The 16,851-nt window shown below is 33.0% G+C and overlaps 1 protein-coding gene across 1 annotated transcript in view; it reads right to left on the bottom strand.

Annotated features, from left to right (window-relative positions):
- LOC117116490 overlaps positions 1–9,035 on the bottom strand; it is a 25,423-nt gene extending 16,388 nt beyond the window's left edge. The window contains exons 1-9 of the mRNA XM_033260551.1: positions 8,954–9,035; positions 7,666–7,782; positions 6,280–6,687; positions 5,437–5,639; positions 4,758–4,900; positions 3,663–3,826; positions 2,614–2,735; positions 1,120–1,278; positions 518–672 (exon numbers count right to left, since the gene is read on the bottom strand). Of these exons, the coding sequence (XP_033116442.1) occupies positions 518–672; positions 1,120–1,278; positions 2,614–2,735; positions 3,663–3,826; positions 4,758–4,900; positions 5,437–5,639; positions 6,280–6,687; positions 7,666–7,772 (1,461 nt within the window). The 5' untranslated portion in view covers positions 7,773–7,782; positions 8,954–9,035. The remainder of the gene's footprint in view (positions 1–517; positions 673–1,119; positions 1,279–2,613; positions 2,736–3,662; positions 3,827–4,757; positions 4,901–5,436; positions 5,640–6,279; positions 6,688–7,665; positions 7,783–8,953) is intronic.
- Between the last annotated feature and the right edge of the window lie 7,816 nt (positions 9,036–16,851).

Genomic DNA, 16,851 nt, shown 5'->3' with positions numbered 1-16,851 from the left:
TTACATTTAATCATTTGTATTCTCGTACTGTTGTTCATCATAATTCTGTTACAGTACTTTTCCCCCGAATCTGGTCAAAATTGCCTGATAGCCTTAAAGATGTCTTGACCTGCGAGTCACTTAGATCCTTTTTAAATGTGCTTCATACTTTTTTTCACACAATGTAATTATGTTTTCTCAATGTAATTTTAATGTTCAAATTGTCATTTCTCTTGGGTGTTTTATTTTTATTTTTTTAATTATACATACTTGTTTTTTTTGTTTATTCCTTCTTGATGTTTTTATGTCTTTTGTGATTTAAATTGTTATCTCTACCATATTGTATATTTTATTAGGGAGGGGGCAGCTGGCTTGAAAAAGTTATAGTGATTTGTTTGCTTAAGCTTCCCCCGACCATCTTTTGGTCTAATAAATAAACTGAAACTGAAACTGAAACAGTATGTTGGTTATGGATGACAAGCCTCATATAATGAAAAAGGTGGTAATAATATAATATATAAATAATAATACTGTGTACATCAAGTGGGTCTGGTAGGTTATCACGCATACTGTCAGGAACAATGAAAGCTGATTGGTAAACAGCGGCACAGGTGACCGGTAGATTATCTGGGCGATCAACACTAAACAACACAGGAGCCATACGTGGAATCACTTCACTCCTAGAATTATACCCTTAAAAAAAATATTTGCATAAATCAAGATAAGTTGATGCCTCAATCATGTTAATCATGGTCCATAACAAATTTCAAAATAGTATTCCAATTTTGAAATGCTACATAAAATGCACAGAGGGCGTCTGCGTCCTCTGTGAGCGCTTGGCGATGCAATGAGTGGATGTCATTAAAACTGATTTGTCGCACATGTGTCATAATGTTGAGTTCTCTATGGAATCACGCCGCCAATGAAAAAAAAAGTTTTAATGATTGACAGATATTTTACTACAAAAATCCTTAAATTTTTTGGCAAAATTCTGCATATTTCAAGACTGTGGTATTATCTAAACATTGGTTATTGGCAAAATAAACATTTGTCTTTGTTCAGTTTATACTTAAAACTAATAAAATATCTGAAATACACAAAGCAAGAAATTACTAGTTATTTTTTATATCTAACACTTACCTCCAAAATATCTTTGCACAGGGTAGTATGATTCTGACATTGCATTAACAAAATTACAGGTTAAGGATTTCTTTATTACGGTTGTTAAGTTTATATAGCGACGCAATTCAACACCATCATCAAGTGTCTCTAGAACCTCATACTGTGGGCACTTAATATCTGTGGAAAATTTAAAGTAAAGAAGTGTAAAATTCTAGAAATAAGTAAACCTCTAAATGTTTATACCATAGCATACAATCCACAACGAAGTGGGGCATCTTAAATCATAGACCATGTAAGGATGCGGACGTGGACGTATATTGCTCCATTTATGCCGAAATCTCTCTTAGCTGACACAGCATTCAATAACATAGCTGACGTGATTAGTGCATCTGTAAACAGGGCTATCTGGATAATTCTAGTCCATAAAGCAAAAGCATATATTGTGTGGACTTAATAATTATTTGACTTCGAGAACCTGCACAGCTGTTGCTTGCCCCATTGGGGATCATGCAATGAAAAGAAGAAGAAACCACTGAAGAATAATACATTTTTATTGAAGATTATTTTCACTGTACAAAAGAAATACATGAATATAAAAAAGTAGGTACAAATTTATTTTCAATTCAATCTTTTATTGTCCAATATATAATAAAATACATTAGAAAATCTTTGTTTATACACTGCAACATATAAAAAGTAAGATACACAATTCAATTTCCAATCAAATAAAGGTAAAATAGATAAAAGGTAAAAACAATTCATTATTTACAATTCAAATAAAGAGCAAAATTAGGTAATACTGTGCAATTTAATTAATAATTAGATTGATGTGATTGATGTGATCCAGGTGTTCTCTCCATGGGTATCAAAAGTTATCTTTCAACATATTTGTTGTAAATTACAATAGAATGTGGGACAAATGATTTGTTATAGCGTTTAGTACGGATAGGTAAGGAGCGGATACGAATATGGGATGGGAGAAATTTGTACTCATTGTAGAGTGGTTGATCAGTTTGAGAAAGTATGTGTTTTTAACCATCGAGAGAACACCTGCATCTTATTTAAAATTGAGCTTAGAAAAATCTACCGGTACTCCTATTATTTATATTTATATGAATTTTGTTCTCAGTGTAGAGTGGATGATCAGTTTCAGAAAGTATTTGTTTTACCATGGAGAGAATACCTGCATCATATTTAAAATTAAGCTTAGAAAAATCTACTCCTATTTTTTATATTTATATGAATATAAATAACTTTGCACCTACATGTGGAGGTGGCAATGCAAACATGAGTATTTTATACATTGATGAAAAATATGTTTGGGTGTTTTTTATATATACGATTATGGAAATTTGTGATGGCTATCTCTTGTCAGATATGAATGGAACATCTGCTAATATCTGTCTGTTTGCCTCCTTCCTAACCTGGTGGTAATGGTAATGCAGATTCTGATAATGACAATAAATTTCATGATGACATTTACTGCAGATAATAAAGGAATTCAAAGCATACCTTTACAATGCTCCAAAGGACTTGGTTTTGTAGAGTGTGATGTCAGACATACTGGACCATCTGTTACTGTTGTGTTAAATGGAACCCAGATCTCATTTCTTCTATCTAATATTTTCGTAGGTCTAAAATTGGGTATAAAAACATAACTTTAAAATTAATTTTTAAAAATAAAATATTTGCAATCAAATAAAAAACATCCTAAAAGTTACTGGGTTTGTACCAGATTTTCTAAGCATAATAATTAACGTCCTTTTTCAAAGTTCCATCATACAGCCAGTTGATACAACTAAACAAAATCAAATTTGTGTTTAACACAAACCATGTTCATAACACTTGCTATAGGCTGCAGGTCAATTATCTAAGCATTTTATGGGAAGTGTTGTGTAGTGAAGTAGTACACCTTAGTGGTTAAGATGCTTTTCTACCACTGGCAGGCTCCTGAGTTAAATTCCTGTGTTTTTTTAATGACTGAAATAACTCCATTCACTAAGCCTCACAAAGAGATGTGAATTAAAGCATCGTTCTATCCTGTAATTGGCAAGTTACTTTCTGTTGGATGCAGATGAATTAAAAAAAAATCTATAGGCCTATAAGATAGATGGTCAAATGTTGCTCTCATTTTGTGCTAAGTGAAATTTGGGCTTTGCTAGCTAGGCCTAGATCATTTATTAAATAATAAATTGTAAGTTAATTCATATACTGAATATCTACGCTATGTGGAGTTGCGGAAGCTATGTCCAAAGTTTTTACATCTGACATACACTCATAACTTTCTGTTTTTGTAATTTGTCCATGACTGTATCATGATTGTTATGATGATGTCAATACAATTTATTGGACATATATTAGCTAAACAACTACCACCCACACTTTGATGAGAGGCCAAACTGATGCCAGCGACAAGTAGGTACTGCCAACCCACCACTTTTTGTGGATTCCATAATTACGGTAGATTTTTCTCCAGATGGCATTGTAAGAACCACAATCAGTTATCTAACACAAATTTGAACTATCATGCTTGAAAATCACAGTAGTGTATTTTGACTTACGGATCATAGCCACTGGTATAGTATTTATCTGTTACATATGGTTCTTGTGCATCATCCAAAGCATTCTGCAATTTGTTCAAGTTGTACAAGACGGAAATGCTGTTTACATAACCGCTGAAGGTGGTCACATAGAATATCTGTTCTGGTGACCTTTCAATAAATACCTATAGAAGACAACAAGACAATTTTACTGAAATTATTGGAGATAAGAGTTTAAGTTTTAGGAGGATATCATACAATTGACATGTCGACAAGGACGCAAAGCCCAGCCCACAAAGTCATGAAAACCTTAGACAATGGCGGCTAGACTTACCGAGATTTTCTTTGCTATCAACCTTCTTTAAGAAAGAGAATTCAGGGTAGGCGGTATGCAAATGAATCATATATTTATAGTGTTAATCTATTTCATGGAACATGGCAGGGAAATTGTTGTAAAAGTCTCTGTATTTCGCTCCCAATGGAAGAGGGAAAAGCCGCATTCTGTCAACCTTGTTGTCGGCAAAGGCCAAGTCACTGATGCGCACTGCTCGTGTAAATCTGGGTATCTATAACCAAGCATAGACATCTAGGCCTAAGCTCACGTATGTTTCGTGTACCAGCTTTCTAAGGAAATTAAAATGTCCGAGAAAAAGTTTTTGTTCACATGACTAAATGACGCTCGTTGATTAGTCGGTTTATCTGTCAATCAAATCTTGTCGAGATGTTAATTGTTACCTAAAATTTGTAAGGTGAAGCAGGCAAACTTTGTGGAGAATAAACCTTTTCATAATTCAGTAACTTCATAGCTGTTTCTTTAGCAGCTAAATGTACAAATAAGTTAAAAAATATCAAACCATGGAGGAATAAGTTTAACTTATTCCGCCATGATCTAACATGGTCTCCATAATGGCTCGACTTTCTACAGGGACATACCATGATGAGTCTCTTGTAACTACAATACTCAATTTAACATAGAAAATATTACTACAGTAATATATTATTATGAAATAAAAAGCAGTGTACAACTATCATATAAGATGAAGATATATTGGACACGAGGCTACAGTATCTTTGAAGGCTTCATGTATTTGTCTGTCTTACAAAATGTGCACCTACCTGTTTATCTGTTGGTTCTGGGATATTTTCCCAAAATTCTTGTGGTAAGTAGAATGAATATGTGTACTTCTTAAAGATCTGGAAGGGTGAGCAAGTGGTGTCGACTATAGTCCTCACTGGAACTGTCATCGGTATCTTAACGCCTATTCACAAAAGAGAAAGGAAAGAAGTAAAGTAACGGTATAAGTAATTAATCCATAATTTTAAGAATAGTCCCATTCTTTTGCAATGAGAGGTGCTGACATCTACCTCCAAAAAGTTTGTTGATTGATGTGAATCTTTCTTTGTTGTGTTTTAACAACAAATTGATTGAAATGAAAGCAGCAGGGTAACCAAAACATATGAAGGATGCACAGGGTTCTTAAAGTGCACACAAACCAAACGTGTACACTGAACCTAAGGTAATACTCGAGAAGACTTTGATCTACCAAACAAACCATGAGTAGAGGTGCAGATGTTAAGGGTATAGGTTGTAGCACCCATTGCTTATACTGCTCGAGCAATCAAGTCGCCCAATACATGAAAGAAGAAATGATTACACTTTACAGACAGAATATGGCGATAACTTGTCATCATTCTTGAAACACGATTCCCAGATGGAGAAGTATTTCAAAATCTCATTATTTAATTTATAATTATAGGTTACTGACATACAGAGTATTAACCAAAACATATTTACCTGGTACATTGTCTCCACTGATGTACTGAAATAGCCTTCTAAAAGCCCTTATCCCAGATATTTGCCGGGTAAAGCCAATTACTGTGGTGGACACCCAGACGCTCCTGTTGTACCAACGTGCTTCATAGTCATCTCCTGAACAAAGGACACTGTAATCTGGGGTTTCATAAGGTTTCTCTGTGGGCTTAGGCTCCGGATTGAATCTGTGAAAAGATGGAGACATGTTCTGACCTAGTCCTAAATAACAATCTTCCATACAAAATTATTAGGCCAATAATGTAGAAACTATGACAACTCATTTGCAAACAATACTAAAACCAGCCTGCTGATTAAATATTTTTGGAAATAACTTTTTTTTCTATACAGTACTAACATACAGCCAATATATTGATTAAAATTTTGAATCAATGGCACTGAATATATGGGAAAACAATCAAAATGAATGTGTGCACTATATGCAAGTTCGCTGGTTTACAAATTCAACAAAACTTCACTCATATATCCAATGGTTCCTACTGCATAGACAGGGGCCCCAAGTCTCCTGTGAATCAAGGGAGTTGCCAAAATCATGTTTTTACTACTGTAGTAGTAAATTGCGTAACTAAAATCAATGATTATGGGTATCGCCGTGCACAGACATATATAATTATATGTATTCACTGTTAAAAAAATGCATTAAACCAGACCTGGCTTTTCAACTTCAGATCCCTGCATAGACCATGCAATGAAATTAAAAATTCAGTAGAGGGGGTTTCCCTGTGAGACAAACACAAATATTTATACATAACCTTAACTAGCTTTCTTTAACCTTAACTTTCACTAACTTTACCAGAAATGACTAACCTTTCCCAGAAATTCTGTTTCTTATGCTTAGTGGGTGGAGTGCTAAAGATCTCTTCCCAATTCATTGGCTCAATATCTAAATCAAAATAGGAGAGCTTCCTGGACTGAGATCTTGAACCAAAATTCTGAGTATCTTCTTCGAATGATGTCAGTTTGTAGCTATCCATATCATCACTGATTTCACTAATCCAGTCAGCAAAGCTCTGTAACATCTCAGAGAAACCATCTCCGGCTCCTTGTACAGCACGCTGAGGTCTCTTCCTTTGGGATTGCATTCCTTCACACTGCAGAATACCTTCTGCAAACTCACGCCATTTTTCTGCTTCATCCTTGAAAGTCACATCAAATGGCAATGGGGGAGGTGTTGTTGGAAAGGAAATGTATTCATCATCCAAACTATCTTGCAATCTAATTAAAGACAAAATGGTTTAGTTCAATAATTATGAGGGAAGCACACAAAAATTTACCTTTTATATTACTAAAAAAATGTCTACATCATGAGTTTTTTTCTATCTATAATTCAATTGTTTTGAATTTTGAAAAAAACATTTCACTTTGAGAGTAAACAGAATGGAAAATTTTAGTTTAAAATACTATATATACCAAAATGAATGAGTCAGTTCTTGATAGAACTCTTAAGTATTTATACAGTAATTCATATTATGCAAAAGAGCCAGTGTAGATGTATAAAATTGTTTGGCGAGACATATAATAAACAAATAAATGATAAAAAAAAACAAATAAAAAACATGTTGTGACCAGTGGCATCATCAAAATCTTTTAAATTTGGTGGGCCTATATATTTGTTCTCCCTTGCCACTTTTGTGCTCTTCAATTCGGCGCCCTGGGCACATGCCCTTTTCTGCACATCTGCAGCTAGTTACACCTCTGGGTCTGACTGTGTGCAAAAACTGCTAAAGTTGTGTTAAAAAGCTTGATAAAACCAGTTCCACCCAACTTAGGGAATAAGTTTGTAATTCATTTTCACTACATATGCTTGATTTATTATATACATGGTACTTTTTGTCAGTTTAAATGGTAGTATAAGTAAATTAAAAAAAATATCAAGCAATATTTGTTATTAGTATCTGTTATGTAAAATCCTTTTCAAAGAGTGTTAGGGTGATGATTGTGTTTATTGGGCCTGATAAACAGAAGCCTTATAATGTTTAGTGGCATTTGTCCATGATGTGATTAGGAACAAAAGTAAAAGTATCATGTAAAAATATAATAATATAAATGAAAAAATCTAATATTCTTGTGTCTGCTTTGTTAACGAATAAAAACTGGTATGTCGACTATGACCACCAATAGATTTTAAATTCTATTTTTGATGCAATTTGATAATGTTGACTCAAGAAATACTAAACATAAAGTTTGACTTACTCCTTCTCTGATGATATTGGATGCTTCTTCTTTAAATGTGAATAGATGAATGCCTGGGCAACAGCTGTGGTCCACATGAACAATAACAAAGCAGGAAGGTATCTCATTTTTCCAGACCTACAAAAAAAAAGTTTTGTTAAAAGGGAGTTAAAGATTTTAATCTTTTTTTCTTCTTACTAAACATATGGCACTCTAGAGTGTTTTGGAATGTACCGTTGCTGATGAAAACAGTCAAACGTTCTCTACTAAAGCCTGGAGCACAATTCATGCTACATAGGCTGTATTACTATTATTATTCTTTGAATGAAAATACATTCAATTCAATACTTTTTTATTCATCATCAAATCAATGTCAATTTACAAATAAAACTTTTAAAAATGTTAAAAATAGGATACAAGATGAAAAGGACATTCATGTAACTTTAATGAGCTTGTAAAATGAAGACCTAAGAGTACAGAAGTAAAATTGTTCAACAAAAAAAAAATACATAAAAACACATTCACAACAACACAAGACAATACAACCAAACATGAAAATCTATTAAAGGAAGAATTAAAAAAGTAAGCAAAACCAATGACCAAGGACACTATTTCAACAGGTGGGGGGGGGGGGGGTTGGTAATATTCCAGCTCAACCGATTTTGTTAACATGTTTAACAACAACAGAGGCAAAAATTTAAAGGAGTAAAGGTAAGATTATGTAATAAAATTTATAAAATTTATGATATGATAGCCATAGAATTTGTCTGTACTGTACTATATGTGAACTCCTGATGCATTTATATTAAATTATTATTTAGCTATGGATACTTGTTTTAATCTGTAATTTTATTATTATCTGATTATCTGACTCCACAGCCATTTAGCTTAAACTATCAATATTATATATACTGGCCTATTATTGGACTACATCACAGTAATAATACATAGTATTGTTTATTGTTCAGTAACATATCTTCATGCCAGCAGGCACAAAAGGCCCCAACAACATTCTCAGTCCCTAAATAATACAGTAGCAGAATCTACTATTAAAGAGCTATTACAGTTTTTAAAGGGGTCCTTGTTAAAAGCTAATCTCACTTGCAGCATATTCTACCAAAGAGACAATGAAGTATGATACGAAGTTTGCATCGCAATCAACTGGAAGATTTCTAGATTTTGCTACGTCATCAACTTCTCTCCATGATTTTAATCCAGCCATATTATTATATGTTATATGATAATAAACACATACTATTTGAAAACTACAAATTAAAATACACAAATTATATAAAATGTTATTACTTACTTGGTTGTGCTTCCCTGTTAGTGACTCACACTGTGCATGCCAGACAAAAATGAGCCCACTACGAGATCCTGGACTCTTATGTTATGCTTCCAACCAATCAGATCAAGGTGTCAAATAAGATAAGGTCAATGACTGGGATCATTGCATAAACATCCTTCTTATCAATATTAACTCTGCAGACTGGAGATTATTCATGTCATTGAAAAATGGTTATGAAACACAATAAACTTGTGCTCACTAAACACCTCATTCTTAAATTTTTTTAGATCCCCTATTTTGAGGCAACCCAAGTCAATGAGAATAAACTTCCACCTCCACACGGTCATACTTGAATAATGCTTTTTTTTTTAACTATCTTAATTTGACAAGTTCAAAATTAAAATAAAAAATATATTTTCAAAAGACAATTTGTATATTTTCAAAAGGAGCTGTAGGAATGAAATAATAGATGGTCATTTTTATTGAGAGAGACAAAAGTTGTAATTCATTCAGAAACCTGTTTCAAATTTGGTTTTTGGATATCATATCTATTTGTGTGCAATTTGGAAAGATGTAAAACTGTGATACTATCACTATAACAGAATAAGGCACTCATCAAACTTTGCCATATCCTTGAGGGCTATAAACTACTCTTCTTAGAATTCTGCTTCATTATAAAAGCTGCATCAGCAGCTGCCAACTGTCAATCCGTCAATCTTGAATACATTACCATCATAGTCAGGATCATTAATATCTTCTTTAATCATTACATTAACAACCGCATCATCACCATCAACCACATCATCATCGATTATTATTATAATCATCATGGACAAAATTGTCTCTATCAACAACTATCATTATCACCACAAAATACAAAATACACAGGGGCGGATCCACTAGGGGGCACAGGGGGAACGTGCCCCCCCTTTTGCCACTAAATTTTAAAAATTTTAATTCAAATTGATGTTATGTGCTACTCATTTATCTATTCTGAAACTGCTGTGGCCACTACTATTACCACCTCCCCCCCCACCCCCGTTTGAAAAATTCTGGATCCGCCCCTGTTACATCATTATCAACCACCACTATAATGAGTTCATGAAACATCTAATATGTAGTTAAGAGGTGAGTCCAGTATCACAACAATATCATAAACAATGATGAACTTCTAATATGGACAAGCCTTGGCAATTTATTTATTTATTCTGTCTTTTTACTGCATGCACTTTCAGTACTTGTGTACTGTTTTTCAAAGTGGTACAGTTTCATATTAAGAGTATGGGGTGGAAGTAGGTATTTTATACGGCGGATGACACCAATACGCTTAGACAAATTTGAAGATAATTTATTTATGTGGTCTTTCCAAGTTAGTACAGGATCAAACGTTACACCTAAGTATTTAAAAGAATCAACTCTTTCAATAATATCACCATTCAAATTAAGTGAAATATCTTTAAATTTAGGAAGAAAGTAGTTTGTTCCAAATAACATTAATTTTGTTTTCTTTATATTAATAATTTATTTATTTTCATTGAACCAGTCAGCTATTTTAGTCAAACAAGAATTTAGTTCTTGTTGTAGAGTGACTGGGTCAAATGAGTTACAAAGTATAGTGGTGTCATCTGCATACATAACAACTTTACAGGACATTACATCAGGTAGAGAATTTACATAAATTAAAAATAGTAAGGGACCCAAAATAGATCCTTGTGGTACATCAATATTGAGATTCATGAGATTAGACTGACTGGAGTTAATAAAAACCGCTTGTGATCTGTCATATATGTATGATTTAAACCATTGTAGCTCAATATCGTCAATTCCATAATAATTTAGCTTTGAATACCATGATGGCAATGAATACCATGATGGAAATCCATGGATTGATGATGATAAATTAACAATGAATTCAGGGGTCCCAGGTCACCTGCAAGTCTTGCGAGTTTCCCGGAATTCGGGACAGTCTCCAACACTCCCGCAACTGAACATGAACCTCCTGGAAAATAACCCATCTCCCTCAAATTCATTAAACCCACATGTTTTTACTACTGTATTACCCCCTTTATTATCACTTGTCTCATGGAAGTCTGTGTTAATTGGTATCCTATAAGCAGCAAAATTAAATTAGACGTGCTAAGAAAGCTTTAAGATTATGAAAATATTAAAATGTGATTTCACAGCCTTTGCTGTGTTTTTATCCGAAACTACAAGTGTCTTGAGATTTTTGGGTATCCACAGATGGGTTCCAATACTGTATATTCAAAACAATTTTATGAACCCAGACAACAGACACGTCCTCCTTCCAAAGTTTTTGGCAGCAATTCAAAAAGCAATCATGTGACCAGTAGGAAAAATCCCTTAAATTTTCCAAACAGGATGAACCTAAGCATATGGCATCAGAATATAATCTGTTAAGTAACTCTTTGGCAATTAAAAGTTAAAGTTCAAATGTTGGCTTCAGCATAGTTAAAAGTTCTTTGTATAGTTTGGTGGTAATGATGCTTGCTTTCCAATGCCTGGGTTCAATTCCTGTCTTTTTTCTTTTTTTTTGTCACAACCAAAGCAACCCCACTGCCTATAGCCTCATAGAGAGATGTTTGTTTAAGTGCCTCTTGTGTGTTTGTATTGTGATAGGGAATGACAGTTTACTATTGGCATCCTTGGCCCTTGTGCCTAAAAATTAAATAAGCTAAATAAATTAGATATGCAACTACATGTTATCCAGTTTACAAACCATTGTGTTATGTTTAATAAGTTGGTGGAAAAATACCATGGAAAAAATCTCAACAACTTAATAATGGTTAAATACTGTCTATTGCAAATCAAAGCATTGTGGAGGTCCATTTATTTCTATTTAATAATAATAATAATAATATTAATAATAACAATAATAATAATAATAATAATAATAATAATAATTATTATTATTATTATATTTAATATATTAATATTATCTATTTATCTGTATTTGATCCAGCCCAGTTGTTGAATGTAAATCAAAATTTGGTTACTGTATAATTGAGTGTGTGAGTGCCTAATAATGTATGGCTGTACTACTGAGAAAGCTTGATCAAGATTGAAACCAAAAAGAGTGATTTTGCAAATAATCAGCCACAGAATTTTTTTTAAATGTCTAGTCAATTGTAAAATGTTTTGTAATTTGTATTTATATTTTATTTCAATTCACATTCATTAGTGGATGACACACTAATTACAGAATGGAAACAATTTACTGATATAAATAAAACACACAAAAAAGGAAAAGATATGAATGACCAATATGATATTGGTAGCAAAATTAGAAATAGATAACAATCAAATTTATGCGAAATAAGTTTGATCGCTATTTTACTAATTCCTTGGTATAAAATATATCGTCGTTCTATCTTCTGCAAATATTGTTATATAATCTTGATAAACTGTTGATGAACCCATGTTCAGTTACATAATTTCTGTTAGTGTTATATAAATACAGGCTTGTTGCATCTGGTACTTTATTGAAGGTGACAGAAACTATTAGCGCTTCATGGGATCAAAATTTGAATACAATGGTCATTGGAACATGATATTTAGACCACAATCTCCCACATGACCTGGTGTACAACAGAAGTACATTCACTTCTATTTTCACCATGGTACAACAGTGTGCTAGAGTAATACCATGGTAACACAGTGGGGTTCGTACAGTCAGGTGGACTACTGTTTTCATACATAGACTTTAATGTCCTTTGCTATGATAAAAACAAGGTACAGTAACACTATTCAAAATCATCAAATTTAATATCTTTACAGTATTTATTAATATAGTTATTTAATTATAATCAATGCATTTTATCATTTATTTATATATAGTCACATGGGCCAAAGACCGTGAACAATAGCAAATATAGTACAGGTATAACTACAGTATTATCTCACTCATAAGTGGCAATGCTGTTCACAAGAGAAACAAACAAGATGCAGGATCTGAGCGGGGCTGCTTTTGGACATGATTTATTTTTATAGCCAAAAACAATATATAACACTTACAACATAAAACAACATAAAACAGAAACAATTCTTACAGCAACAGTCTTGCTGGTCCTTTATGATAAACGGAATTAACATAAACAATTGAATAAGCACCTCTTGAATACCGTAAGTGCCACACTAAATACGATTTTTGATAAATACGTCTTGAATAAGTGTTGTTGAAACAAATGACATAAAACGTCGGTGTGTACTACAGTATACCGTATTATTAGTTATTAGATATCAAGTCATTTAAAATAAAACTATTAGCTATGATAGCCATAATTATAATCATATCATTATCATCATCATCATTAATGTTATTATTATATTAAATATGCAATATAATATACTTTGGTTGGATTTATATAGGGCTGGAAGTGGGTACTCTGTAGGCTCTACATTTGATAAATTTCATAAAACAGCCTTCTTATATTTCTATTAATTAGGGGTGTGTTACATAGGGTTCTTACTGGTATTGTATCCGAGGGTGGTCTACCGGTTCATGCAAAACTCGGCTTTCAAAAAAACCTAAGGTATTATGCCTTGTTGGATTAGCGATATGAAATATCTGTTGAAGTTAAACATGATCTAATACTATCTGTTAGAATCAAAGCGGTATAATAATAATGTTAGACTGATAGCGCTTCATGCAAATGAAGCCACTAAGCAATTCGCATTATTATCCTCAGTCAGTTTGAAAACTGTGCAAGGAAATCTTGCACAATTTGCAAATTGTATTAGAATATTCCAGCAACAGAGGTTATTTTACAGCAATATGGGAGATTTTTTACAGAAATGGAGGCCAATTTTTCCTATCTGTCAATTGGGATAAATTTGGCTAGGGCCATTTTTTATTAAAGAAGTTCAGAGAACAGAGTCAACAGAACAATAAAACCAAAATAAGTATGTGATATATTACTGTATAGAAGTTATTATTCAACAGTGCATGTACCACTAAATTAGTAGCCACTTTTACAGAAATGGAGGCCATTTTTTCCTATCTGTCAATTGAGGTAATTATTAAAGAAGTTAAGAGAGCAAAGTCAAACAATCAAACCAAGGTATGAAGTATATTTAATGTAGCATTAAACTTTACAATATAAAAGTTATTATTCAACAGTGCATGTACTACTAAATTTGTAGCCATTTTTACAGAAATGGAGGCCAATTTTTCCTATCTGTCAACTGGGGTAAATTTGGCTAGGGCCATTTTTATTAAAGAAGTTAAGATAACAAATTCAATCAAACCAGGGTATGTAGTATATTTAATGTAGCATAAGTTTACAATATAAAAGTTATTATTATAATTATTCAACAAGTGCATGTACTACTAAATTATTAGCCATTTTTACAGAAATGGAGCCCAGTTTTTGTTGCATACGGCAGGTGCTGATGCAAGAGATATATGATACGTTTGTTTACGCTAAAGACGAGGACAGGAATGGCGAAGATACCATTCTACTGATCATATTGTCAGTCTTGCGCAAAGAAGTGTATGAGAATGAAGCTTATAATGACAAAATTCAGTATGAAGTAAGCAAAGTACATGGGAAATCTTATAACAGAGTTCCTTATGGACTACACAGCAACCTAATTTCTAGGTGAAGCACTAGAGACAGGGAGGCTTTGTTGTGACTGAATGGGGAACCAATCATCACAAGACAGAACTGCTTTTGCCACTGCATCCAGAAGCCAAAGCATGTCTTGCATTTCAGACATAAGAACTACATATGTATATATCCAGCAACCGCCCCATGCAGATAGATGGACAAAATACTCTGGAAATATCCCAATATCTCCATTTGGTTTTTCAACGTCTTTTATTTTTCTGTTTTTTTGTAATTATGTTTGTATAAATTTGAGATGGTGAATGAATCAAATAAAAAATTGAATATTAGATTCGAGAACTCTTGTAACAGATGATGTTCAACAGCTTCAAGAGCCTAACAGATACCAATAGAGGCTAATGTAGGTGTAAAAGATACTGATTCTAGCGATGAGTTTGAAGTTGAAATGTATTTAACAAAGAAAAAGACCATTCCTACTGAGGATATAGCAGAAACAAGAGGTAACAGTGGTTCCAGAGTTAACCTCCTGATACTGAAGTAATCAGTAAAGAACAGCTTATTATTAACATTCTAAACAAATTATTGTTAGGCTGGAAATCAACAATAAGACATCTGGAATGACAGAAAACAATACCAGTAGTTTACCAGCATTCCCAGTTTTTGACTATGAAACAAATAAAGCGAACACTGGCGTTACAGTAGGTACATGTATAAAATCATCTTTGATGCGCTGGATTGTGTCGTGCAACGTCATTTCTCCCTTAAGCGGTTTGTGTATACTTAAGCCTCACTTTCACATTTTTGCTGTAGGTTGAAGCTAAATTTCATGGTGAGTTGATGCAGTTGTATCCCGTAGAAAAATATAAAAATCACATTGAACCTGCCTATATCCATTTCTAAAAGTGTATAGGGTTGTAGAGAATTTTCTAAAGTTTTATTTTCCGAAGTTTTACAGCCATATGTACTTGCGAAGTTAGGTTTCTCAAATGCGGAAAAATTTGTTCTGTGCCGAGATTTTTCACCTGCAAAGCCTTGGAATTTCACACTTGTAATCCACTTCCATCCTTGAAATTTGTGACTAAAATGATATAATTGTGTTACTAATAAAAAACTTAACATTCTTTCTATATTTTACAAAAGAAATAAAAATTACAGCAATATTAATGTACTTTTAATTGCCTTTTAATTGACAAATATTTTCTTTTTCCCTGACCTGATGCCAAGTTGAATTTTGTGTTCCCCAGCAACAGTCAACACAACCTAATTCCTTTCTAGCTGGTCATGCACATGGTGCATGTTTGAGAATATGTGGGGGGGGGGGACATTTGCTGTCCAAAGTTTAAAAAAATTAATATATGGCCTACTCATACACTTGCATTTAATTCATAAATATGAATGTTCATACTCTCAAAGACAACAAATTCAAAATGTCAAGGTGCAGGAACTCATGATTGAAATACAATCCTCAATTTCCACAGATCATCAAGTTTTTCTCAAATGAATTTTACAAGTTTGGTATCAAGTGAATGTGTGCTTGTTGATCTTTTATTTGACCATATATTCATAATACTTTTTGAACCTTTAATTATAATAAAGCACTATATACAGTATATAAAATTTAATTAATAAAATTGAACATAATGCATTTGTAGAGGGCGCCTTTTATTCTTCGGACAAAAATATGTATTTTTGGATTTTATAAAAGTTCATGGTGTTGGGCACACTTGTTATATAGAACATTTTCTTGTTAGGTTCAAATAAACATGTGAAATTTCAATTACAAGTAAGGCAAAACTGTTTTGTACATTTGTATGTAAAGCATTAAATTAATTTGGGATAGGCTAAATAAGGATATCTTGCAATTTGGATCTGAAAAGGTTAAGCAAGAAGTTCATCAAAAATTAAAGGATTAATAAAGGGCGCATTAATACCTAATCTAGGATTGTGATAAGGCGAGTTTTAGAGTGTGGATCATTACTGCTCAAAATCTCAAGCAACGCAGACAGTAATCTTAACGGCTCCCCTTGCTCTAACTTAAGAGTACTGGTGTTAATTGCTTATAGTCCAAGAGCATTAGGTCGTAAATATAGGCAGACCAGGAAATTTCTCATAACAAGCTAAATTTTTCAGGATAGGTCCAGAATTATTAGTAGAATAACATACTAAAAATCCTTGAAAATTCTATTGGAGCTTCCTGCAAAATCAAAGATGGCGTCCAAAAAAGGTTGCTGTTTTTATAATTTATCATAACTTTGCAGCCAGATAAGTTGAAAGCACAAATGACCTGTCTAAACATGTTTTAAGGTACAGGGAATACAATAAAACCGTTATCTG

This window comes from Anneissia japonica, unplaced genomic scaffold (assembly GCF_011630105.1).
Source record: "Anneissia japonica isolate Jap-2015-1 unplaced genomic scaffold, ASM1163010v1 scaffold2918_len238339_cov177, whole genome shotgun sequence".
In the NCBI taxonomy this organism is placed as follows: Eukaryota; Metazoa; Echinodermata; class Crinoidea; order Comatulida; family Comatulidae; genus Anneissia; species Anneissia japonica.
This window is presented reverse-complemented; position numbering and strand designations above follow the sequence as displayed.